We start from the raw sequence: 25417 nt of genomic DNA, 5'->3' as shown, positions 1-25417 counted from the left end.
CATGACCAGCTGTTACCTGAAAGAGCGTCTTTAAGATATGACGCATTTTTTAAATTTTATGTTGTGTGTGTAAAAAAATATATAAAACTGTGTTATATGCAGATGTGTATGACAATGTATCTGCTAAATTCGTGGTTATCAAACCCAAGTGTGAACAACCACATACACTACACGAACAATCATCCCTGCCGCCATCTTCTCCCAAACGATATGGAGGCATCCCTCTATTGACTGTTTTAGGCACAACTGATATATCAGCTGCAGCTTATGTTTTGCTCTGAAATGATTTTTGTTAACCCCACGAAAAATTTTGTGAAGAAAAGGAAGTCATGAAGGTGAAGCCTATAATCGCTTCATGGAAAAATTTCCACGACTGAGTGAATCAAAAGTCAAAGGCAGTATCTCGTTCAGCTGAATGAAAACAGTTGATTCCGCTGGTTGTTGGTAAACAATGGAATCGTTTGATTAAATATTTAGGTATTGTTTGAATTATTCATTTATTTTTTTTTAGTGAAACCAGTCTATGAGTGGAACCAAATTACAACAATTGACGCTGTCCGGCGCATTCAGTTCTGGGCGGCAATATTCGACCGTTTTGCATTGTTATATTACTATTCTTGACTGCACTTTGTAATCACCTTTCGTCAATGCCATTCGTGCTCCGACATTTGCATTTTATTGACTGCTAATAAGTAGCACATTTATTCAGTTTTTCGATTGTGTTTATGAACAGGCGTCTTCTTAGTAGGGATCTTTGTGCCTGGATCAGAGTGTAAAAACACTCAGTGGAGTTGGACTGAAATAAATCAGCAGACTGGATAAAATACCATCCCCAAGTAAATTCAGTGTGACAAACATCTTCATGCATGGACACATTATGAAAGAGTGTAAATTAAAAAATTCAAAGAAAATTAACGATTGATGAGATATTTTGGGTAAAAAATATTTGTGAGAAATGACAATATATGCTTAAAAAGCAAGTGATTAGTTCACTTGACAATTTCAAAAACTGAATTTTACACGCTTTCTTTTCACATCACGTCAGCATTTATCGAAACATAATTAACGATGATGTGCAAACCAATGGGAAGACAGAGAGGAAGATGTTTCATAAATTTACATTTTTGTTTATTTAATCATAAATTAATGATGAAGTACTAGTTATTAACCTTTTAACACCAACCAAAATTCCATATTTAATGCCAAAAGTGCAAAAAATTCATATTTAATGAAATAACTACGTAAATTTAGAAAATACTTCCGTCTTAGACACATGTTTTTTATTCACCTCTACGGGAAAGAAGATTTGTCTGTAAAACATTTAGAAAGATCTAGTCATGGTTTACGTAAAACCAAGAAACCTGACAAATTCAGATTGCGAACATATTTGCTGTCTGTATTTTATGTATGTTTACTAAATTTTTTTAACAACTGCCACTTTGGGCGTTAAAGGCCTTCAGCCGTGATTGTGGTTACTTGCTTAAAATTCTGATTGCGACCACATTGGCTCGTCTTCAAAATTATTGGCGATCTGTATTTTATGTATTTGTTAAATTTAAATAATTGGCATTTTTCGCGTTAAGGCCTTCAGCCGTGATTGAGGTTACGTGCTCTAAACTTCTGATTGCGCCCTTATTGGGTTGTTTTCAAAAATTATTTATTAAAATAAATGAGTGCAAACCAGTAGTAATTGGTTCGGGCCCCGTCCACAATCGTAACCCAATCCTGCCTTCCTCAATTACCAGGTTTCACAGTATTCGGGCATTTTTCGTCATTAGGGTGTGATCCGCTTATTGACACTTAAGAAAGGAAGGATATCAACACATTTTACAGCTTGTGTACTGCATACAGTAAATGAGCAGTTTGGAGAGATGCTTGTGTGAGCATGACTGTATACCCTGAAGTAGCATCCAATGCAATACCTGTGGGCTAAGTCAGAACGTCGACTTCTCTGCAGACGCCAGTGTCCAAGATAACAAACTTCTCTGGTTTCGGCTCTTAAGGGAGACAAAACATTCAGACACCTCGTTGAAGTGTTCGCAACAGAGTTCAAGCCAATTATTCAAAAACAGTCTTAATCGCATTTATTACTATTATACCGCCAACCGGTTTCAACCCGACGTAGGGGTCATCTGGGCGTTTACACCATTGGTCGACTGCTGGTGGTGTACATAACGGCAGGAAACTATTGGTAATCTTCAAAGAAGATTACCACATTCCAGTCCCTTGACCGAATGATAACTTCATTACTAAGTAATCCATTGACAAATGATGGAGTATAATTGTCATGAGTATCCTGAACCAGCAAAACGGGCACATTGAAACTTCCTACATTTACCCGCTCGCTGCTCGCTCTAGCGCTCCTGTCTACATAACGGCAGGAAACTATTGGTAGTTTCCTGCCGTTATGTAGACAGGAGTGACACCACCAGTAGTCGACCAGTGGTGTAAACGCCCAGAAGATGACCCCTAAGTCGGGTTGAAGCAACGCCGACTCAAAGGAAGACATCGGCGCTTGCTGGTGACGTCACGTCACCTAGGCTCGGCGAACGCCAGGTCTGTTTCAGGCAGAAACGCCTGGGCGTGATTATCACTATAAATCTCTTATTTTTGGACAAAATGTTTGGTAGTGTTTTGGATTCTGCAGTTTTATTTAGATCAAAGATTTTCTTACCATCGTAAAGCTACAAATGAAGATCATAGTTCTGTATTACTGAATCCTGGCGAAACAAACGTATATCAATATGAGAAGATGCTTTGTCCCACTGCAAGATTCAGAAGTTTTACATTCAAGTAACTATATTTACTTGATCCATTTTGTTATCGAAACTTACCTCAACCCCTTTACAATTAACTCATTTCTTTATTTATTTTCGTTTGACATCGCCACTGGAAATGTGAACTAATTTACATGTGTAAATGTCCAACTGATGCCAGTCATTAGATTACAGTCGTTTTCAACGAAAGGAATTCTAAACAGGAAACAAAATAGCTTTATAAAATCGAAAATATTGCTGAGCTTAAATTTTTTTAAACATGCACATTAGAAAAGATAAATATTCCCCTCTTGCAACTGAAAGGAGAAACTTTATAAGATCAAAAAATTTTTTTTGATAAAACAAGTATGTCTCTTTTGCCTCTTCTTCTGTCTCCCACCACCTCCCCCAACGAGTACAATCGCATATTTCATTAACGTTCAGTGCTCCTCACCCCATAGTCGACCAAGATACCTAAAGAAGAGCACCAATATGTTCACAGTTTCTTGTAAAAGCAACCCAGTACAAACGTAAATTCCTCAGATTTACAAATAAGGTAAAGAAGCACGAATTTGTTGCTAATGTACCATGAAGTTGTTTTTGTATGTCAGTCCTTAAAACAGGTGGAAATTTAAGTTCAGGAGTACACTATTTGCTAAGAAGCGTAATGAATTGCACAATTAATTGATTGCCGAAATCTCTCAAAACAATGTGTGTTGGTGAACTACTGCCAATAGTTTCACACTTTCCTGTGTCAGAGAGGGAGACACCACCATTATGAGTATGCCTGCAACACACCTGGCGTTCACCGTGCCTAACTGACGTGACGTCACGAACAAGCGCCGAGGCCTTCCTTTGAGTCGGTGTTGGTTGAAATCGGTTGGCGGTATAATAATAATAAATGAGATTAAGACTGTTTTTGAATAATTGATTAATCATACTAATCGCTGCTTCATCTCCACAACTATGATGTGCAAAAAAAAAAAAAAAAAAAAAAAAAGAGTTCCAGCCGCCATAGTGGCTCATTAATTGGTGTCCGGACACTTTTCATCATATAGTGTAAGAAGTAATTGAATTTTCAAACAAAATTTCTTGCACAGTATTATAGCGAGGACACTGCTTCTTAGAAAGTACCGTTACTAACAGGTGCCGGCCGGAGTGGCCAAGCGGTACTAGGCGCTTCAGTCTGGAACTGCGCGACCGCTACGGTCGCAGGTTCGAATCCTGCCTCGGGCATGGATGTGTGTGATGCCCTTTAGGTCAGTTAGGTTTAAGTACTTCTAAGTTCTAGGGGACTGATCACCTCAGCTGGTAAGTCCCATAGTGCTCAGAGCCATTTTTTACAAACAGGTTGGCGTGGAGCACTCACCAGCAAGCGGAAGGCCGCGCAGGCGAGGAGCGTGGCGGCGAGCGCCAGCCAGACGGCGGGTTGCAGCGGCAGCGGCAGCAGGCGCTCCGCCGGCACCGCCTGCGACCGCCGCACCAGCAGGTGCACGTCGCAGCCCACGTGCGGGTACAGAGTCTCCAGCGGCGCCGCCTCCTCCGGGGAGAAGAGCCGCACGTGGGCCGACACGTGGGCGCGCCCGGACTCCAGGTCCGCCAAGTCGCCCGTGAAGGAGCCGTTTGTCAGCCGCATCCCGACGTGCGTCGCGAACGGATCCTCCGGGAACCGGGCGCGCAGCCCGAGGAACGGCGCCAGCTCCAGCAGGATCGCGCTGTTGTGTCCGGCCGGCTCGTCCACTACCCTGTCTCCCACGGCGGTCTTCCTCAAGAAGACGCCAGCTGGAAGTGTCATCGTGGCGGCGACCCTCAGTAAGCCGTCCTGAGGCTCAGCTGAAGTGGCAACTACTACGTGATGCACCTCCACTGCTGTTTGCATTCCCACTCTCGACAGTACGTCTTTCGAAATCACGTTTCCCATACCCCTTATTTCCATTCTAGGGCGTTCCTCTTCGTACTTGTGCAGAAATATGACTGTTGTATTTTCAAATCCGTCTTCATGAAACCATCGGAATAACTCTTCTGCACAGCTGCTGTTATTTGCTGACGAATAGATTGTCAGTATTAAACCCCTTGTTAAACGGGACGCGATAATTCTACGGCGATCGCTGCTGACGTACTTCAAAATATCTTCGACTTCAAAGAAGATTACCACATTCCAGTCCCTTGACCGAATAACTACTTCATTACTAAGTAATCCATTAACAAAAGATGCAGTATAATTGTCATGAATATCCTGAACCAGCAAAAGGGGCACAGTGAAAGCTCCGACATTTACATGGTTGCTGCACGCTCGAAATACATCTCCTAGAAAGCGCTGACCCCCATCTCGCCTCGAAGCTCCCAATAGCATGTATACAGCGTTACCTTCCTTTGGGATTAAAATCTCCTGAATAAACTGACTTAAGGTTGTTAGCGTTAAATCTGACTTGTAAGTTTGTTGCTCCAAATGTGTTGTGCCTTTATGGTATAAGGTAACGACAACGTTTCGTCCAAAGCCTTCACTCTCACGAAGACAGACAATGTACGTCAGCAGAATGAACATAGTACAATGATTTGAACCCTTGTAAAGCTCAGGTCTACCGGAATACACAGACTTCATAGCGAACTGTGGATACAGAAGCCACACTTATCATCATTCGTCTGCAGCAAACTGCTGCCGAAATTCGTACTAAACAGTATAAATGCAGTAGGCTAGAAACAGCAGCTAAGTAAAGTAGTAATTATACTGAAGCTCCTTTTGAACATCGACGACTATTCTGTCCCTCTGCTTATTGAAGATAGTCCTTTCCCTTTCTCTCCTATTTACATATGAAGGAAGCTAGCGTGTAACATGGATTTAAGATTACAGCGATGCTGATATTTTCTATATATATATATAAAACATCGCCAGGTAGGAAATTCACGTCAAGTGGGAAAAAAAGCCGCACGTTCGCCAGGAGAACGAATCGGAAGTCTTGGAATGTTATGTTAGACAGTTCCTGAGCTAGAAAGAAAAGTGCTCACAAAAAAATGAAAAATTTCAGATTATCAGAATTTGAAACTTTGTGAACCTTTCTCGTCTCTCTTCCTTATCCCACTGTGATGAGCTGTGATGATAACGCACTAAAATAACTTAAAACCGAGATTTTCAGTTTGTTATTATTCTTTGTCATAGAATACAGAGGTGTTACACTTGTTCAACATTGCCTGAATGCCTGTTAGGTGGCTCCAGTAATACAGAAAGATTCAGTAACTATCGCTCTACGACTTGTATATTAGCCTATAGAGACATGTTTACTGCTTAAGTCTTTTCATTACAAAGTCAGTCACCTTTTTCAGGAGCATCGAGCACTGTTACTATGCACGCAAGAGCGTTCTATTGCTTTTTTCTGCCTGTAAGAAGAGGAACAAAAGATTTAATTTCTGCAGTCGCTATTCCACTTGAACAGAGAGAATTACAAAATAAGTCCACGATACGAGAGCACGTACATTATCAATCTGATATTTGACATGAATAGGTGAGTGCTTTCTTAGATATGCTCTTAGCAAAAGTTGTGTGACCTTTCCTGGTGCTCACACCAAGGAACTAGCTGCCACGTCTGTTCAGGAAGTCTTGCCGTCAAACGTGACTTCTGTGCACGGTGTAAAATTTACGAGTATGCTAGTAAATGTTTTAGGCTTGTTGCCAGAAGAGCTTATATCATTGTGTAGTACTGATATCCACCAAGTGAATCACTACATTAGTTAATCAGGACGTTACCTCGGCTATAAAGTGTAATCAACTGACCTCCAGCAAGTAAATCAACACTTTACGTAATACTTCTGCTTTCTCAGAAACTAAATGTATTCACACATATCACAACTGCAATGGTCTAATGCCACAGTACGAACATGTCGACGTTACACTTTCAAAACAGAGAGTCGTTACGGCATACGTTCGCACTGGCAAGTCAGAATTATTGAACTGACGTCTCATGAAGTCGCACTAGTACAATAAAGAGCAGTTGCTTACTCAGTGATCTGAACAACACTGCAGGCAACAGGCGTCGTTGGGTCACGTCAGACACGCAACATCATTAATCGTAATTCTGTACGTAGCGCAATGTGACATCATGTTTAGACGCGCGCTGAGATAACTGACACGCAAGCTTTATTAATTTCCATTTATCTCTTATGATACATAAGTCTGATAGCTGTATCCCAAAATGGCTTACAGATAGACGGTTGTGCGATATTTCAGTAGCATAAATAATTCACCCTCTCATTTTCGGATGAAGAACGCCCATTCGATCATAACATTAACAATATACTTATTACAGGCAACAATGTAATAGCCGTGAACAAAATGTTCGTGACAGGCTTTACGTTATAAGCACTAACTTACGTTATCAATGCAATGAAAGAGCACAGGTGCACCTCATTTAAAATAAAGCATTTTCTTGACATTCACCAAAAGTTGATGCCAACAATACAGTCAGTAAGGATGAAACAGATAGAAGTGATAACCGTTGCTTCTGCGAGATGCTAAATAGCAGATTGATACCTTTTTATTTCACTCACCTTCCTTTTTTTATTAGGATTTAGTTTGACGAGATCATACATCCCTAGACATTATTGTCCGCTCCAAACATGCCGCTCCAATACTGTGTACGAATTTCTTATACTTCGGTTACAGCGTTAACATTAGAGCAAGGTGTAACGCAGCACGTTATTACGAGGTAACATCCGTTGCAGTAAGGCATACAGTCGTCTGGCATGGTGACTTCACGGTGCCTAAGTTTTGTTTTTTTTTTCGCTTTGCTCATAGCACAGCTGCTGTGAGAACTGCATAGCGTAACGTTCAGTCGATACGAAGATTCATATCCTCTACGAATCTAAATAATCCATATTAATTATTATCCGATTTTGTTCAAATTTGATACACAGCTTTTCGTTATTAATGGAATTGTGCTGTCAGATTTTTATTTATTATAGTTCCGAAGATAAAGAGAATTACCCAAAAGTGCTAAAACCTGTGCTTGTTTTTTAAAAACCAATATACGAACAATAACAGATTGACTTTCATTATCATTTGAAGCCACTACAAAGTTGTCAGTGCATAAAAACCAATTAATTAGAATTTTCTTTTTAAAACTTTTGCCACTTTACGTTACGTAATACAAAAATCGGTCAAAATTATTATTTGATTATATTCTAACCGCGCGACTGCTATAGTCGCAGGTTCGAATCCTGCCACGGGCATGGATGTGTGTGATGTCCTTAGGTTAGTTAGGTTTAAGTAGTTCTAAGTTCTAGGGGAGTGATAACCACAGTAGTTAAGTCCCATAGTGCTCAGAGCCATTTGAACCAGTATATTTTGTTGTGTCAGTGCGTGAGAATGATTGAGAGAGTCTATGTACGACATACGTTAAAATTTAATATTTCATTTTACGTAAAACCTTGCACAAAAGAAACGTGGGAAAATTATGTTGCAACCACGATTCAGGTGACGTATGTCTGTGTGAGCATGCTCTTGTATAAAAGCAAGCAGAATGGAACTTAGAGGCGGAATAAGTTTACTTAACAATTTGAAGAATATTTCGCACTTTGCTTATGGTGATTAAACATAACACAAAAAATTGTTTTGCTAAATTATTTACTCTCAAATTAGCGATTGGATAAGGCAAGATTTGCCGAGAGAATGATCAGGAAGGAACATCCTGATTGGTCGTTTAGATCAACAACCAACCAGAATTTAGCTGTTCCCGAGCGAATAGAGGAGCGGCCAGAGAGGAGAGTACCTTCAGTGACTCGCTTGCCAGCCGGCCTACGGATAAAACGATGTTAGATCGCTGCTTAAAAATACTCTGCAAGATGAGGAAATAGTGAGCTAATTTCGGTTCGAACATATCGTGACTGAAGCGACTGGAGTTACGGATATTTTAATGGACGTTTGGTGTTTCTAAGTTACATATCTTGACAGTTATGAGAGTGTGAACTTTCTGGTCGTAGTAACAACTCCACGTGCCGTGTTTTGTGCTCTGTACGGAATATTTTGGCGAGCACTTCTTGCGAAGAAGACCACTGTAACGGCCGAATGTTTAACTATCGAATAGTTGTGGGTCTGTGACTGGTAGAACGTGAAAATTAGTCGGGTCAGACTTGCTAAAGTTCTGGCTGCTTTTCGGTGGTGGTGGTTAGTGTTTAACGTCCCGTCGACAACGAGGTCAGTAGAGACGGAGCGCAAGCTCGGGTGAGGGAAGGATTGGGAAGGAAATCGGCCGTGCCCTTTCAAAGGAACCATCCCGGCATTTGCCTGAAACGATTTAGGGAAATCAGGGAAAACCTAAATCAGGATGGCCGGAGACGGGATTGAACCGCCGTCCTCCCGAATGCGAGTCCAGTGTGCTAACCAGAGCGCCACCTCGCTCGGTCGCCTGCTTTTCGAGTGAATGTTTGTTATACATGCAGTGAACTTTCAATGATAACGTTTCACCATATGAAATACGGATTTGATAGCATTTCATGTGTTTCAATTTAAATAAAAAAACAGAGTTAATCTAATTTTAAAAGCTTTTCTGCAAGTAGACTGAATATCCCGAATGTCCGATTTTTTAATCATGAACTTTCCGGAACTGACTTTAAACCAGAGCTTCGCGGCCTCTGTGTGGTAGGTATTAGGCAGTGGTTTCATCAACGCTGCTTTACACTGCCTAGCACGTATCCGTTACTACAGAGTGAAGGAACATCGGCAAGAATCCTATCGCGGTATGTGGACTGAACGGTAGCTTTAACGACACAGCTGACCGACCCCCCCCCCCCTCCCCTGCCGCAAAGGATTTGCAAGATTTTCTACAACACTGGTGATGCAATTTGTTTCCATTTTCTCTGAAGCAGGGGGAAATAGCTCATACCATGTTATGGAACTGTTTCATGTAATCTACATTCCATTTCAGCTAAAAAATAGTTAAATGTTTACTCAACATGAAATGAAGACTGACTTACTGCTACTACGCACACCTATAATTATATACAAATGACTCCTGTAATTCCTGTATCATTTACACAGAACAGTAACAATAAAATCAGTTAGAAGCAATTTATAATTATATTACTTCTTTAAAAGATACAGAGCATTGACTCTTAGTATTTCTAAAAATTCTTGTTACTTTGACTCACACAAAAGAGATGCTTTTGCATAGCAATCTAACAAGTGACTTACATTTCACTAAGTACAATTACAAAGTTTATCCTTTTTTAAATTACTTCTGCAGCATTACTGTGACCTGCAGCATTTCTATGCTCTGACATTTGTATACCCATACACAAAAATGAAATTACTTACGAAACTGATCGTACAAAAATAAAAACATAGCATACATCGTATCTGTTTAGTAACTGTCTCTCGTAGGGCCCACGGAATGGAGTACATCGAGTGGCAATACGTCTCTCATGGGATCACTTCCATTTTGTATTCATAACCTTCTTGAATACCGGCTTTTTCGTAAAATACCTCCATATGAAGATATGACAGATCAGTTGATTCAGCAGATTGACGATTATGTACACTACTGGCCATTGAAATTGCTACACCACGAAGATGAAGTGCTACAGACGCGAAATTTAACCGACAGGAAGAAGATGCTGTGATGTGCAAATGATTAGCTTTTCAGACCATTCAGACAAGGTTGGCGAAGGTGGTGACACCTACAACGTGCTGACATGAGGAAAGTTTCCAACTGATTTCCATTACACAAACAGCAGTTGACCAGCCTTGCCTTGTGAACCGTTGTTGCGATGCATCGTGTAAGGAAGAGCAATCACGTTTCCGACATTGATAAAGGTTGGATTGTAGCCTATCCCGATTCCAGTTTACCATATCGCGACATTGCTACTCGCATTGGTCGAGATCCAAAGACTGTTAGCAGAATGTGGGTTGGTGGGTTCAGGAGGGTAATATGGAACGCCGTGCTGGATCCCAACGGCCTCGTATCACTAGCAGTCGAGATGACAGGCATCTTATCCACATCGATGTGCAGCCACATCTCGATCCCTGAGTCAACAGATGAGGACGGTTGCTAGACAACAACCATCTGCAAAAACAGTTCGACGACGTTTGCAGCAGCATGGACTATCAGCTCGGAGACCATGGCTGCGGTTACCCGTGACGATGCATCACAGACAGAAGCGCCTGCGATGGTGTACTCGACGACGAACCTGGGGGCACGAATGCCAAAACATCATTTTTTCGGATGAAACCAGGTCCTGTTTACAGCATCATGATGATCGCATCCGTGTTTGGCGACATCGTGGCGAACGCACATTGTAAGTGTGTATTCGTCATCGCCATATTGGCGTATCAACGGCGTGATGGTATGGGGTGCCATTGGTTACACGTCTCGGTCACTTCTTCGCATTGACGGCACTCTGAACAGTGGACGTTACATTTCAGATGGGTTACGACCCAAGACTCCACCCTTCATTCGATCCCTGCGAAACCCTACATTTCAGCAAGATAATGCACGGCCGCATTTTTCAAGACCTGTAGGGGCCTTTTTGGGTACGGAAAATGTTCGACTGCTGCCCTGGCCAGCAAATTCTCCAGATCTCTGACCAATTGAAAACGTCTGGTCAATGGTGGCCGAGCAACTGGCTCGTCACAATACACCAGTCACTACTCTTGATTAACTGTGGTATCATCTTGAAGCTGCATGGGCAGCTGTACAGTTGTACTCAAAAGTATCCGGTCGACCTGAATTGCATTTCGCCTGATTCGCATGCAACCCACATAACGCAGCTGTCTAGCACGTCCTCTCATCGCTCCTTGGTACAGTCGTTTGACTATTGAAAATGGTTCCAACAAGTCACCACTAGAAAACATTGCTCTGTATCGCAATAACTCAAGATGTAAAGTAATACTACGATACTACCTTATCACAGGTATGACTGTCCTTAAGGCTTGCAAGCTCACATTTATTACAATTATTACGTCAGATAGGTAATGCACGTAGTAAGTATGTCGTATTCATAATTTCCTCTTCAAAGTAACATACCGTACTTATTATATAACACAAAATGACATTAAAAATTTAAGTTAATCACAAGTATCTAGTTGAGAATATCTATGAACTTCAAATGACACGACGAACCGCCTCGTTCTGCATATGGATTCCAACACAGGTCATGCATCCTAAGCAAAGATTTCGTGACTGACGGAACCTAACAGTCATTCCTGATTAGGCATACAGAGAGTGGTATACTTCGATTTTAGACAGTATCAATTAGCAAATAGCAACTATAAATTAGATAATGCAAACATTTTTAACGGACTCGAATTCCTACCCAGCACCTGTTGTCCCCGTTAACGAACTACGAGAGATGTTAAATATTGCTTCTTCACAAGTAACTGATCTGAAATGCCGGGAGGTAAATCTTCGTGTTGGACAGGGATTCGAAGCCAGAACCTAATAAGATAGATATCGAAGTACAATCAACAGTGACATATCGTATTTTCTCGGTAGTAGCTAGATGTTTTAACTGAAATGACGAGACGAAACATTAATTTTTTCCTTCCCAGGACTCCAACCCGGCACCTATCGCTCTTATATTCTAGAGAAAACGAACGTTAAATATGGGTTTGTTGCACCAGCAGCGACATGTGAGCGTGTTTGGACTAGAAATAATACGACGAAGAGTTCAGATATGACTGGGAATAGGGCTCCACACATATCGTTGTTGACTACACACAAAGAGACATCAGCTACCGAATTTTTGTCCACCAGCAGCTCGGAATAGCATCTTGAACTTACAGTGATCTCGCAAATAGTTCTGTGTCTCACTGGGAGTCAAAAACGTCAAATATCGTTGGTGTTGACAACGAGTGAAAATACATTAAAAATGGAAATTCTTATCCACCAGCAAATAGGTGTTCTCATGCTAGAGCTTGATAATACATAATGAAAACATTAGTGCGGGGCCAGGATTCGAACCCATTCACGCGTAATATGTGGTTATGTGGAGGAATCTGCAGCTTTGAACAAACAACAAATTGTAGCCGAGCTATATTGTCACGAAGACATCAAATTCCGCGTTAAGGGCGGTCTGAGTTGCATTCCCAGTTCAGAACCAATTTTATCGACATACAGAAGCTCAAATAAAAGATGGAATAAGTGTCCTGTGAGCCTATATATCGTTTGTTTCGTCACTAGAAATAATTAAGTAGTGTAAGAAAGGTTGCTGGGCGATAGAGTTTCTACATATCGCCACTCCAGACTTAATTGTGGCTCAACCTAACGTCTACTTCGTAGAGAAGGAATATCATTTTTAATATGAATTTCACACCACAATGCCATTATATCTTCTTCACTTGGTGTAGTCAGAAGAGAATGGAATCTGTATCTCCCTATCTAAAATGATTGACTGAAGTTGGAATCGAACCCACACCATAGATATATGAACCTATCATCAGCCTAACAGACCACCAAATCCAATTGTCAGTGGCTCATTTTTCTATCATAACGTCGTTGTACCACATTGGCTGATAAATCTTACACACAGGCTCCCTGTATCAATTTGCAGCATGTTAGTAAATTCATTCACTTGGTTGACTTGTGGAGCTGTTATAGCTACGTGTCAGGTAGTGGCGTAATGGTAAGTATCGCGCACGGTAGATTAGGTGTCGCGAGTTAGAGTACATTCACTGCTGTATTTTTTAAAACAGAATTTTGTTGTCTGCTAAAATTATCAATCCAATGAAACTCGTAACATAAATTGCTTCACTTCTCAACCCAAAATAGTCGTATGTGCAAAAAGGGTTAACTTCTGCGACATTTTGTTCGTTTCATGTTTAATTGACAGCCAGACAGTAGATGCATCTCGAAATTTTTGTATTATGTATGGGCAGAGCGCATCGAGCCAAAATATGTCGGAAAAGTATTTTCTACATTAGCTGTCGTCTGGTAGTGGCATTTTATTCTTCTTCATTTTTGTTTGAATCTTTAACTGCGAACAAGTTTTCTACATGCATGTAATCAAATCAACTGCATGTGCATTTTCAGACTGTTATAGATAACATGAGAGAATTCGCATATATCGTTGATTAATTTCTTTCTCATGCTTACTATTGTTTTAACAACATTAAAGGAAACCTTACGAAAATTGTGAACTGTATTATAAAAAATGAGATAAAACTACCCACGATAACCTTACGACGAAAGTCTGTTTTAATAAAACTGAGTATCTGTACACAAGCGTGCCTCTATCGTCACGAATTGGTAAAATACTACTCACTTAGATTGGGTCTATGTTTAATTGGTATGCTATGTCATACTCAAGAGGTATGCAAATGTGGCATTTCATAAATAAAGTTATGTATTCCTAGAAACCCAAAATTTGCTTGTCAGCAGCGGAAAGAGGCGTTACCTGTTGAGCAGCAGTGTAAGTTTTTCACCATTGTACTATGAGCCGAAAGTATTTTCTTGCGATTTCCTTACCGATGTTTGATCTGACTGCTTGTAGCACTTTCAAAGAAGGAATAAAAACGCTACACTCAGTGAGACTGGAAGTGCGCACCATATCAGATGCTTTTTCACAAATCAGTTTGTGCCTTAGGTTCCTCTTACGAGACCAGTATTGGCTAGAACTCGTAAACCGCTATTTGAAGGACGAGATTAGTTGCGATTTCCACGTGCAACGACTTTCCTGGGCCGAAAATCGTAAATTTACAATCTTTTGTTACACCTCAAGTGATAATAACTCAGATTATTCAATGGAAATGACAGGTAAAATCAAGTGAACTTTGAGGGTTAATTCCGTGAACACCAGGAAGTAACTCGCCGATCACAGAGTTGCCAAACATACATTCTCTTGTTGCCAAATCTCAGTTACAATACCAGCAGGAAGAAGACGAACCGATGTGATCTTACAGAGGGCTGGGAAATGACCATAGCTGGAGTCTCCAAGTCGCGGCTGCTACGGCCTGCAATACGTAATGTGTCTGATTCGCATTTCTGTAACTAGGTTTAGGGACTGGAGCGTAGTTACTAATAATACTCAGAACTGACTACAACTAAGAATCATAAATCCGTAACTCTCATGGGACTGGAGCGTAGTTACTAATAATACTCAGAACTGACTACAACTAAGCATCATAAATCCGTAACTCTCATAGTTGTTTTTATATTCCTTTCGTAAAAATAAACTCATACACAGACGTTTTCGTGCCTCGCCGATAGTCGAGCACAACAAACAAATAAAAATAAAAGAAAGAATGTGTGTGTGTGTGTGTGTGTGTGTGATAGAGAGAGAGATAAAAATGAAAAAGAATGAGAGAGAGAGAGAGAGAGAGAGAGAGAGAGAGAGAGAGAGAGAGAGAGAGAGAGAGAGAGTAAAAAGTTGTTGTAAAGAAATTGAATCATTGTATGTAAAGATATCTTTCATTAAAATGACACATTCCACATCATTAGGAAATATCGTATTCATGATCTATGAAACAAGAATTGATCTAATGTAATCTCATCTAATCTAATCATATCATATTGTTGACTAGCCATGGAGAGTCATGAATAACCGAAATATTTGCCAGTACCAGTAACCAAATCTTAACTTGAAAATAAAAGACGACAGTTTTTGTAATAAACCGGGACTTCTATCAAGACCCTTTCGTCCCTGTTAACTAACCACGAAATATGTTTGATATACCTCTATTGTGAAGTAACAAGCGTGCATGCATTTAAAGATGAAGTGCATGATGTGAAGTTCTGTGACGGAGATACGAACCCAACACGTAATCGGATTGTTAACTAAGTAAAATCAAATGTTACGTATAGGTTTTTCTTACCAGCTGCTAGGTGTTTGACTCTAAAATAAGGATACAAACGTTTGTGTGTAAGCGAAAATCGAACTGCACACCTACCGTGCATCCACGAATATAGCTTAAGTATCAGTTGCTTACTCACCAATAGTAACATGTGTGCGTGTTTGACCAGAAATAACGACACCTATTGCGATTGATGCAACTCATGAACAGGCATCAAAAATGCAAGTTAATTTTCACTAACAGACCGGTGTGCACGTGATAGGGCTTGAAATGAAATTATGAATATTTTTATACTGGATCAGGTTTCGGACCCATATACTTACCTTTGGAGGAAAACCTAGAGAAGGCTGCAGTCTTGAGAAAAGGGACGAAACGATTGATCTGTAATGTTCCGAGAGATTCAGATCCTCGAAAAGAGGAGATACGAACTCGAATCACAGTCGAGCACCAAATGTTTCACACGTCTCTAGTTCAATCAAGTACAAGTAAAGTAAGAGCACTGTTCCTTTAAATGGCTATCGGTTCATCAAATAAAATAAAATTTTCTAATGTAAGTAAGTTTACTGGTGACTGTATTTCTGTTTACCATGACTTCCGCTATGTCATTTCCCAACGTAAACCGGCTCTGTCCAGTTGGTAATGAAGGAACGTGATGTTTAATGCGGATTCTGAATTATAACGTCTTTCTCTTGATGTTACCAGGGGTAAAGTAAATCTGTTTGTGCCTCTTAAAAGTAGATGCGTCAACCCACGCATTGCACCTATGATAGTTCGTTCTGCCAGACCATTGTGGCCACATTTCCCAGCCCCAGGAGTGTGCTGCAATAGGTGATGTGATTAGCTTACAAAATTAGTCACGCTGGAAAAAGCGCGAGACTATTAAATAATTAAGCAGAAGCAAGCTTCTGAAGCAGAGATTATGCTATTCTCATGTCAGCAGTATGTAAAGACTCTTCTAGGCATCATAGGGTCAATGTGAGGCCATTTTGAAATTTTCACAAATTCAGCAAATTTCTTAGTTCGAGAAAATCCACTGGGAAGTTTGAAGTTACCGGATAATTCGATTATGACCGCCATTATTACTATCATTTTCTTCATACCGCTGCTGGAACACTGTACTTGATGCATTTTGGTCACTATAGAAGTAGTTTCCCAAGAACAGGTTCTTTCCCTGTCTACGGAATCCTTTTCATGTTAATATCAAACATCAGTAATATTACCGGATAATTCGATTATTACCGCCATTATTACTATAATTTTCTTCATACCGCTGCTGGAACACTGTACTTAATGCCTTGGTCACTATAGAAGTAGTTTCCCAAGAACAGGTTCTTTCCCTGTCTACGGAATCCTTTTCATGTTAATATCAAACATCAGTAATAACTCGTAGATTACATGAAAACTAAAGTAATTGATGAAGACGTTACTTGATAACAAAGAGGGCTGCCTTTCTTCATTTACTTGGGTCTAGAAATGGCTATCGAGTACTGCCAAACCAAAAAGCAAGAGATCTTACTGCCTTCCGATATACGTCGCTGTCAATTCTTCCATATGATTTGATCGACACGACCTGTTTCAAGTTGTGTATCTCAGATAATGTTTCAGAAAACCATTTGTTTTCCTTTGCAATAAACAGAAAGAATTTCATTCTAAGCTGTCCAAGTACAAAATATTCGCAATATTAGTTGAAATTTAATATTCGCTTCTATAATGTAGGAAAGTATTTCACAGTTGCAAAACTCGCATCCGACTCATTGACCTTACACTTAGTCGCTGACCATAAATTCTACCTCAGAGTGACACCAGATTAAGTAACCTAATGTAGCGAAGACTGTTTGCCAGTGCTCTTTCTCACCGGAAAATACACAATTCACTCATTGGGCTCCATAAGTACAGTGTAACAGTAATTTCTGTCTGTAAGCAATGCATACGGATTAGGATTTAGTGGTGCTCTCTCTTCCACTTCTGTATACAATATGCCTGACTTAAACGGACCCTTTATCATTACAGGCCCTGGGCAGTGCAAAATCATACTGACAACAGGAAGGTGCTTATACTGACAACCTGACTGTTCGTTTTACCTGATTTTGTAATCATTTAAATAAAACAACATGAGCTTCCAGTGGGAGACGTTTGTCCCCCTTTTCCTTCTGTGAAATTTGTCAGTAAGCTTTTCGCCTTCCAACTAGTGAAATGCTGCAGAGTACGGCCGGTAAATGATTCACAAACCACGATTTAGTGCCGTTAAGATGATTTATGTAAACTTCACAAGACTGCACATAGGTGCAATCGATTTCGAGGTGCAAACTGTTTGTTATCTTACTTTTGTGACAGGTGGGCATAAGTGATTTCCAAAGACTTTTTATTGTACTGAAATAATCTTTTGTCACAAAGTAACAAGGTAAGTGTTTTATTCGTATATATTTTGTAGGGAACTGTAATTATGATGGAAGATTATACACCTGAATGTTTGACACAACTGCATAATAACCAAACCCCGCGCCTCCTCTCCGTATCCTCCTATGACATGAGCACGGGATTCTCCTCGCCTACCGCTACAGAGATGTTCCTAGCACAGCTGAGAATTGGCAACATCGACACAAACATTAGGCAACACTGTGACAGGGCAATCACTTCCGCGTATTCCCTTTCAATTTGAATGGCTCGTGCTATATAATCCTCATGTAAACTAACACACTGAGACAGAAAATTCAATTTTTTGCCTAAGGAAATGCTATTCTCCACATAAGTGACAACTTTTATTATCTTTCACGATGCGTTATGAGGCTGAGCGACAATGCCATGATGAGATCGGCGTACAGGCAGCAGTGTGTCCGTAGCCCGATGGCACCGCCCGTGTCTCGGGTCATAACGTCTCAATCAGTCATCAGTTCTAACCATGATAGGGGCCAGCGTGTGCGAGCTTTTTTTATGATATTTTATGGAGCTGCGAATTTCCAGAAAAAATTCTGGATCGAAATCGGAAGAAAACCTTTTCACATCTAATCCTCTTGGTAGCTTGACTCAGTAAGTTGTGTTAATGGTCATAGATCTTGGCTTTCTGACTGCCAAACTGCTTCGCAATAGCAGCGTCTATGAAGAAATTCGAATCGACCATCAGCGATACGAATTTCAATATCGTTCTTCGCTTAAGACTCACATACCAGGGTGATAAGTATGAAGGAAATGAACCTCTTGACTACTATAGGGCCTCGATGCTAAATTTCCACAGTTGCAATTAGGAACTCCCTTGCAGACATTTGCTAACAGCGGCTCTAGCAACTTACTTTTTCTCTGGGTAGCTTCAAATATGGGAAATTTTGTAGCCTTAAATCCAATTGAATATTTAAATATCACTTGTGAACAGCGTTCACTTCTCCGTTAATTAAGGTATAGACCTCAAAACAAGCAGTTTGCCTCAGTAGCTATAGAGCAGGTTCTGATAGGTATTGACACAATCTTCTGCATCCATTCACCATGGAGAATCAAAGGAAGAAACCAAACACATTACATTGCATTGCGTTTACTCTCTGTGTCTTGACTAATCCATATGAATCCACGACAATAATAAATTATTTGAAAACCTCCAGTGAAAGGAAAAAGAACAGAATGTGACGCTTTAATTAAAGAGCACTGGATCAGAAACAATTAAATTAATTATGTGCTACATTGATGTATTCCATTCTAGTGTAATAAAATAATTATCAAATAATAACGGTTTTGTGCCTGCTTTGCTATCAAGAGCGAAACACAAATCGTAGACAGATTTTTATGGGTCACCAATCAACAACATTAAAGCATTTTACATGGTCGAGACTGCAGAGTGGAGCAGACGTTGTCGGCAGAAGGCGAGACAATGCAGTGACAGCCCCCGCCGGTAGGCAGTAAACGTGTCCAGAGAACTCACACGCATGCGGTGTTCAGAGGCAGATGGTCGGCAAAGAAATCTTTCGCTAAAACATTGTTGGACCACACTATTATTACCAGTGTGACAGAAAGCGAAATCTATTGTAGATTCGCTTGAATTACACTCATAGCTTCAGCACCGAGAGGAAAGGGGCGAAGAAAACTTTGTCGACGTGTGCTTTTAGCTACCAGACGTCGTATTAGCTAGTCTCGCGTTTGACCTCAAGACTACGGTTGTAGTCAAGAATAAAATATTAAGACTGGAGTCAAGACTTCCTCTGGGAAGTGCCGGAGTCTATAATGTTGGCAGATCGAGCATACTGCCGGACATAGGATTCTGAGAGGAGCACGAGTGTATTGCCCGCCTTACATGAACGATTCGGTGGACAATTATTTGCTCGAAGACTGTATCTACAACACATATTGCACGCTGAAGACCCAGTAGAATTAAAAAACGAAAGTAATTTATGAGTGCAACGTTAACTATAGCATTCGAAGTATTCATAGTATTGTATACGTGTGTGTAAATGGCTTCCAATGCCCACTCAAGGAAGATAAGGATACACAGTCTAGCTTCAATATTATAAATTCGCCTCAGTTTGCGGATGAACTCAGAGTTAGGTTGATAATCATTTTAAATATTTATCAGTACTGTACCCATTGGTGTTAACTCGTTTTAAACCAATGATTCCCACAGCTACAGGAACACTACTTGTGATACGTCATAGACAAAATGCTTACGCAGTGCTATAAGACGAAAAGATCAACCTCACATAAAATGTGGGAAGTTTGTTTTACAACCTACGTACCTGGATAATGAGCTTTTTCCTATTTGAGATGTCTGTGAACGTTGCTGCTTGAGACGATTTAAGATGAAACTAAATTCCTTCAGCTACGACAATGTTAAAAGAAATCATCTTAACTCAACTAAATCGTGGTTTGTGAATCATTTACCGGCCGTACTCTGCAGTATTTCGTTGGCTGGAAGGTAAAAAGTTTACTGACAAATTTCACAGAAGGAAAAGAGGGACGAAATGTCTCCCACTGGAAGGTCAAGTTGTTTTATTTAAATGATTACAAAAACAGGTAAAACGAACAGTCAGGTTGTCAGTATAAGCACCTTCCTGTTGCCAGTATGATTTTGCACTGTCCAGGGCCTGTAATGATAAAGGGCCCGTTTAGGTCAGGCATAATGTATACAGAAGTGGAAGAGAGAGCACCACTAAATCCTAATCCGTATGCATTGCATACAGACAGAAATTACAGTTAGAGTGTACTTATGGAGCGCAATGAGTGAACAGTGTATCTTAGGGTGGGAAAGAGCACTGGCAAACAGTCTTCGCTACATTAGGTTACATAATCTGGTGTCACTCTGAGCTAGAATTTACGGTCAGCGACTAAGTGTAAGGTCAATGAGTCAGATGCGAGTTCTGCAACTGTCAAATACTTTCCTACATTTTAGAAGCGAATATTACATTTCAACTAATATTGCGAAAATTTTGTACATGGATACCTTAGAATGAAAATCTTTCTGTTTATTGCAAAGGAAAACAAATTGTTTTCTAAAACATTGTCTGAGATACACAACATGAAAAGAGGTCATGTCGACCAAATCATATGAAAGAACTGACAGCGACGTATATCGGAAGGCAGTAAAATCTCTTGCCTTTTCCAAACACACACACACACACACACACACACATTCATTTTTATTTGTTTGTTGTGCTCGTCTATCGGCGAGGAACGAAAACTTCTGTGAATGAGTTTCTTAGTTTTGAGTACACTTACGAAAGAAATATAAAAACAACTATGAGAGTTACTGATTTATGATGCTTAGTAGTAGTCAGTTCTAAATATTATTAGTAACTACGCTCCAGTCCCTAAACCTAGTTACAGCAATGCAAATCAGACGCATTGCGTATTGCAGGCCGTAGCAGCCGCGACTTGGAGACACCAGCTATGGTCATTTCCCAGCCCGCTGTAAGATCACATCGGTTCGTCTTCTTCCTGCTGGTATGGTAACTGAGCTTTGGCAACAAGGAAATGTATGTTTGGCAACTCTGTGATTGATGAGTTACTTCCTGTAGTGCATGGAATTAAGCGTCAAAGTTCGCTTCATTTTACCTGTCATTTCCAGGTTATTATCGCTTATTTCTGAGTTATTCTCGCTTGAGGTGTAACAAAAGATTGTAAATTTACGGTATTGAGCCCAGGAAAGTCGTTGCACGTGGAAATCGCAACTAATCTCGTCCTTCAAATAGCGGCTTACGAGTTCTAGCCACTATTGGTCTCGTAAGAGGAAGCTCAGGCACATACTTCTTCGCCAGCTCTGTGGTAACTCCCTGATCTGTGAAAAAGCGTCTGATATGGTTCGCAGTTCCAGTCTCACTGCGTGTAGCGATTTTATTCCTTCTTTGAAAGAGCTACAAGCAGTCAGATCAAACATCGGTAAGGAAATCGCCAGAAAATACTTTCGGCTCATAGTGGAATGGTGAAAATCTTACAATGCTGCACAACAGGTAACGCCTCTTTCCGCTGCTGACAAGCAAATTTTGGGTTTCTAGGAATACATAACTTTATTTATGAAATGCCACATTTGCATACCTCTTGAGTATGACATAGCATACCAACTAAACATAGACCCAATCTAAGTGAGTAGTATTTTACCAATTCGTGAGGATAGAGGCACGCTTGTGTACAGATACTCAGTTTTATTAAAACAGACTTTTGTCGTAAGGTTATCGTGGCTGGTTTTACTTCATTTTTTATAATACAGTTCACAATTTTTGTAAGGTTTCCTTTACTGTTGTTAAAACAATAGTAAGCATGAGAGAGAAATTAATCATCAACGATATACGCGAATTCTCTGGTGTTATCTATAACAGTCTGAAAATGCACATGCAGTTCATTGATTACATGCATGTAGAAAACTTGTTCTGAGTTAAAGATGTCAAACAAAGTTTGAAGAAGAATAAAATGCCACTACCAGACGACAGCTAATGTAGAAAATACTTTTCCGACGTATTTTGGCACGATGCGCTCTACCCATACATAATACAAACGTTTCGAGATGTATCTACTGTCTGGCTGTCAATTAAACGTGAAACGAACAAAATGTCGCAGTAGTTACCCATTTTTTGCACATACGACTATTTTGGGTTGAGAAGTGAAGGAAATTATGTTACAAGTTCCAGTAAATTGATAAGTTTAGCAGACAGCAAAATTGCGTGTTAAAAAATATAGCAGTCAATGTACTCGATACTTACCATTGCGCCACTACCTGACACGTAGCTATAACAGCTCCAGAAGTCAAAACAGTTCATCCAGAATTCCACAGCGCTGTGGGATAATGCATATCGCCAGGTCAATAGTTATGAGAGACAAACAGTTATACCTTTTCGTTTGCACTGCACGACGTTTTCAACAAACAGATACCGGTGTAGAGTAGCTCAAGTGGAAAGGAACACTGCCTATTTAAATTTCTGGATCCTACACTGTTGGCAGGTCTCTGTTGGTGGCAGTCACATGATTTTATTTTGGTGATTACAAAATAAAGTTGAATGCATGCACTGGGTAGCCGAGGCAACTAGTTCATGGTGATTCGGTCAACCAAGCAAATGAATTTACTAACATGCTGCATATTGATACAGGGAGCCTGTGTGTCAGAATTCTCAGCCAGTGTGGTACAGAGATATTATGATAGAAAAATGAGCCACTGAGAATAAGATTTGGTGGTCTGTTGGGCTGATGAAAGGTTCATATATCTATGGTCTGGATTCGATTCCAACTTCGCTCAACGATTTTAGATAGGGAGAGACAGAATCCGTTCTATTCTGGCTACACCAAGTGAAGAAGATATAATGGCATTGCGGTCTGTAATTCACATTAAAAATGGTATTCCTTCTCTACCAAGTAGACGTTAGGTTGAGCCACGATAAAGTCTGGAGTGGCGATATGTAGAAACTCTATCTCCCAGTAACCTTTCTTACACTACTTAATTATTTCTAGTGACGAAATAAACGATATATAGGCTCACAGGACACTTATTCCATCTTTTATCTGAGCTTCTGTATGTCGATAAAATTGGTTCTGAGCTGGGAATGCAACTCAGACCGCCCTTAACGCGCAATTTGATCCCTTCGTGACAATATAGCTCGGCTACAATTTGTTGTTTGTTCAAAGCTGCAGATTCCTCCACATAACCACATATTACGCGTGAATGGGTTCGAATCCTGGCCCCGCACTAATGTTTTCATTATGTATTATCAAGCTCTAGCATGAGAACACCTATTTGCTGGTGAATAAGAATTTCCATTTTTAATGTATTTTCACTCGTTGTCAACACCAACGATATTTGACGTTTTTGACTCCCAGTGAGACACAGAACTATTTGCGAGATCACTGTAAGTTCAAGATGTTATTCCGAGCTGCTGGTGAACAAAAATTCGGTAGCTGATGTCTCTTTGTGTGTAGTCAACAACGATATGTGTGGAGCCCTATTCCCAGTCATATCTGAACTCTTCGTCGTATTATTTCTAGTTCAAACACGCTCACATGTCGCTGCTGGTGCAACAAACCCATATTTAACGTTCGTTTTCTCTAGAATATAACAGCGATAGGTGCCGGGTTGGAGTCCTGGGAAGGAAAAAATTAATGTTTCGTCTCGTCATTTCAGTCAAAACGTCTAGCTACTACCGAGAAAATACGATATGTCACTGTTGATTGTACTTCGATATCTATCTTATTAGGTTCTGGCTTCGAATCCCTGTCCAACACGAAGATTTACCTCCCGGCATTTCAGATCAGTTACTTGTGAAGAAGCAATATTTAACATCTCTCGTAGTTCGGTAACGGGGACAATAGGTGCTGGGTTGGAATTCACTGTAAAGTGTCAGGCAAATCCAACACCTGCCATGAAATCCCTGACATGATAAGCAAATCCAGTAGTATGTCACATAGCTCCGAACAAATCGTGACATTAAATTAAGCAAAGTAATACGAGTAACGAGTGAGCAAATGGAATACCACAGACTAACACAAGAATGCCTAAATGTATGTCGTACCTTCCCACCGTGCGACCGACGCAGTTCCGAGGGGGGAAACGAGAACAGAAGCCGAGAGCAGAACCATGTTAAGCTAGAAGGCCCTACGATAAGGGACGGACTGGACACACACGTCGCCATCTAACCACTAGGGCACACCACTCGCAAGTTTTAGCGTGAGACTTTTTCGCGTCTCTGTTACGTCAAGGACCACCCACCAGCCATGTTAAAAGCTAGAGCCCTCCAGAAGAACAGTATACATCTTACGATAACGCTAAAAGGACCACACCAGCTGCAGGTTTTAGCGTGAGACTTTTTCGCGTCTCTGTTACGTTGCAAACTTTAAAAACATTGCCCCACCACGAATAGTATAACGTTTCTCATTGGATTGACAGAATTTTTGTAGGCGGAGCTTAAGGTTAACATTGAGACCCTGATTGGTCAGATTAAAACACAGCCAGATAGTTTTTTTAAAACCAACTTCGGAAAACTGTAGTAAGGAGAAGTTAGGAGAGGTGAGTTAGTTCCGAGACGGCGAGCTGGATGGCTGCAGCGCCGGCCGCTGCCCCCCTGAAGCTGCCTAACCAACGACAAGGTAAAGAACGCACGCAATGCCGCACAACAGCGCATAAAGCTTCACTCAGAACTGCAGAAGTCTCATCTGTTACACCCCCTTTTTGCGTAATACTAGTGTCGATCGTCAATTAAAGCTCATGGTGTTCACATTTGCCACTTGAAGTAAAAATCTGAAAAGCGATGATTTCTCTGTTATATAATTATTGAGAAGCCACATTAGCCACTGTAATTTACGACAAGCTAGATAAGTAATTAAAGATAATTGAGGGTCAATGTAGACCATTTTGATAGTTTGCTCTTTTGTGAAACTTAATTTAAACCTAGATTATAGATGTGATATGGCATAGGTCATCCTTCGA

At 40.5% G+C, this 25417-nt stretch overlaps 1 protein-coding gene across 1 annotated transcript in view; it reads left to right on the top strand.

Moving 5' to 3' along the window:
* Window positions 1-5944, top strand: part of LOC126345269 (uncharacterized) — a 43654-nt gene extending 37710 nt beyond the window's left edge. The window contains exon 2 of the mRNA XM_050002091.1: window positions 4107-5944. Coding sequence (XP_049858048.1) covers window positions 4107-4572 — 466 coding nt within the window. The 3' untranslated portion in view covers window positions 4573-5944. The remainder of the gene's footprint in view (window positions 1-4106) is intronic.
* The last annotated feature ends 19473 nt before the right edge of the window (window positions 5945-25417 follow it).

Source organism: Schistocerca gregaria, chromosome 1 (genome assembly GCF_023897955.1).
Source record: "Schistocerca gregaria isolate iqSchGreg1 chromosome 1, iqSchGreg1.2, whole genome shotgun sequence".
NCBI classification, from domain to species: domain Eukaryota; kingdom Metazoa; phylum Arthropoda; class Insecta; order Orthoptera; family Acrididae; genus Schistocerca; species Schistocerca gregaria.
The sequence above is the reverse complement of the archived record's forward strand: the minus strand, read 5'-3'. Positions and strand labels throughout refer to the sequence as shown.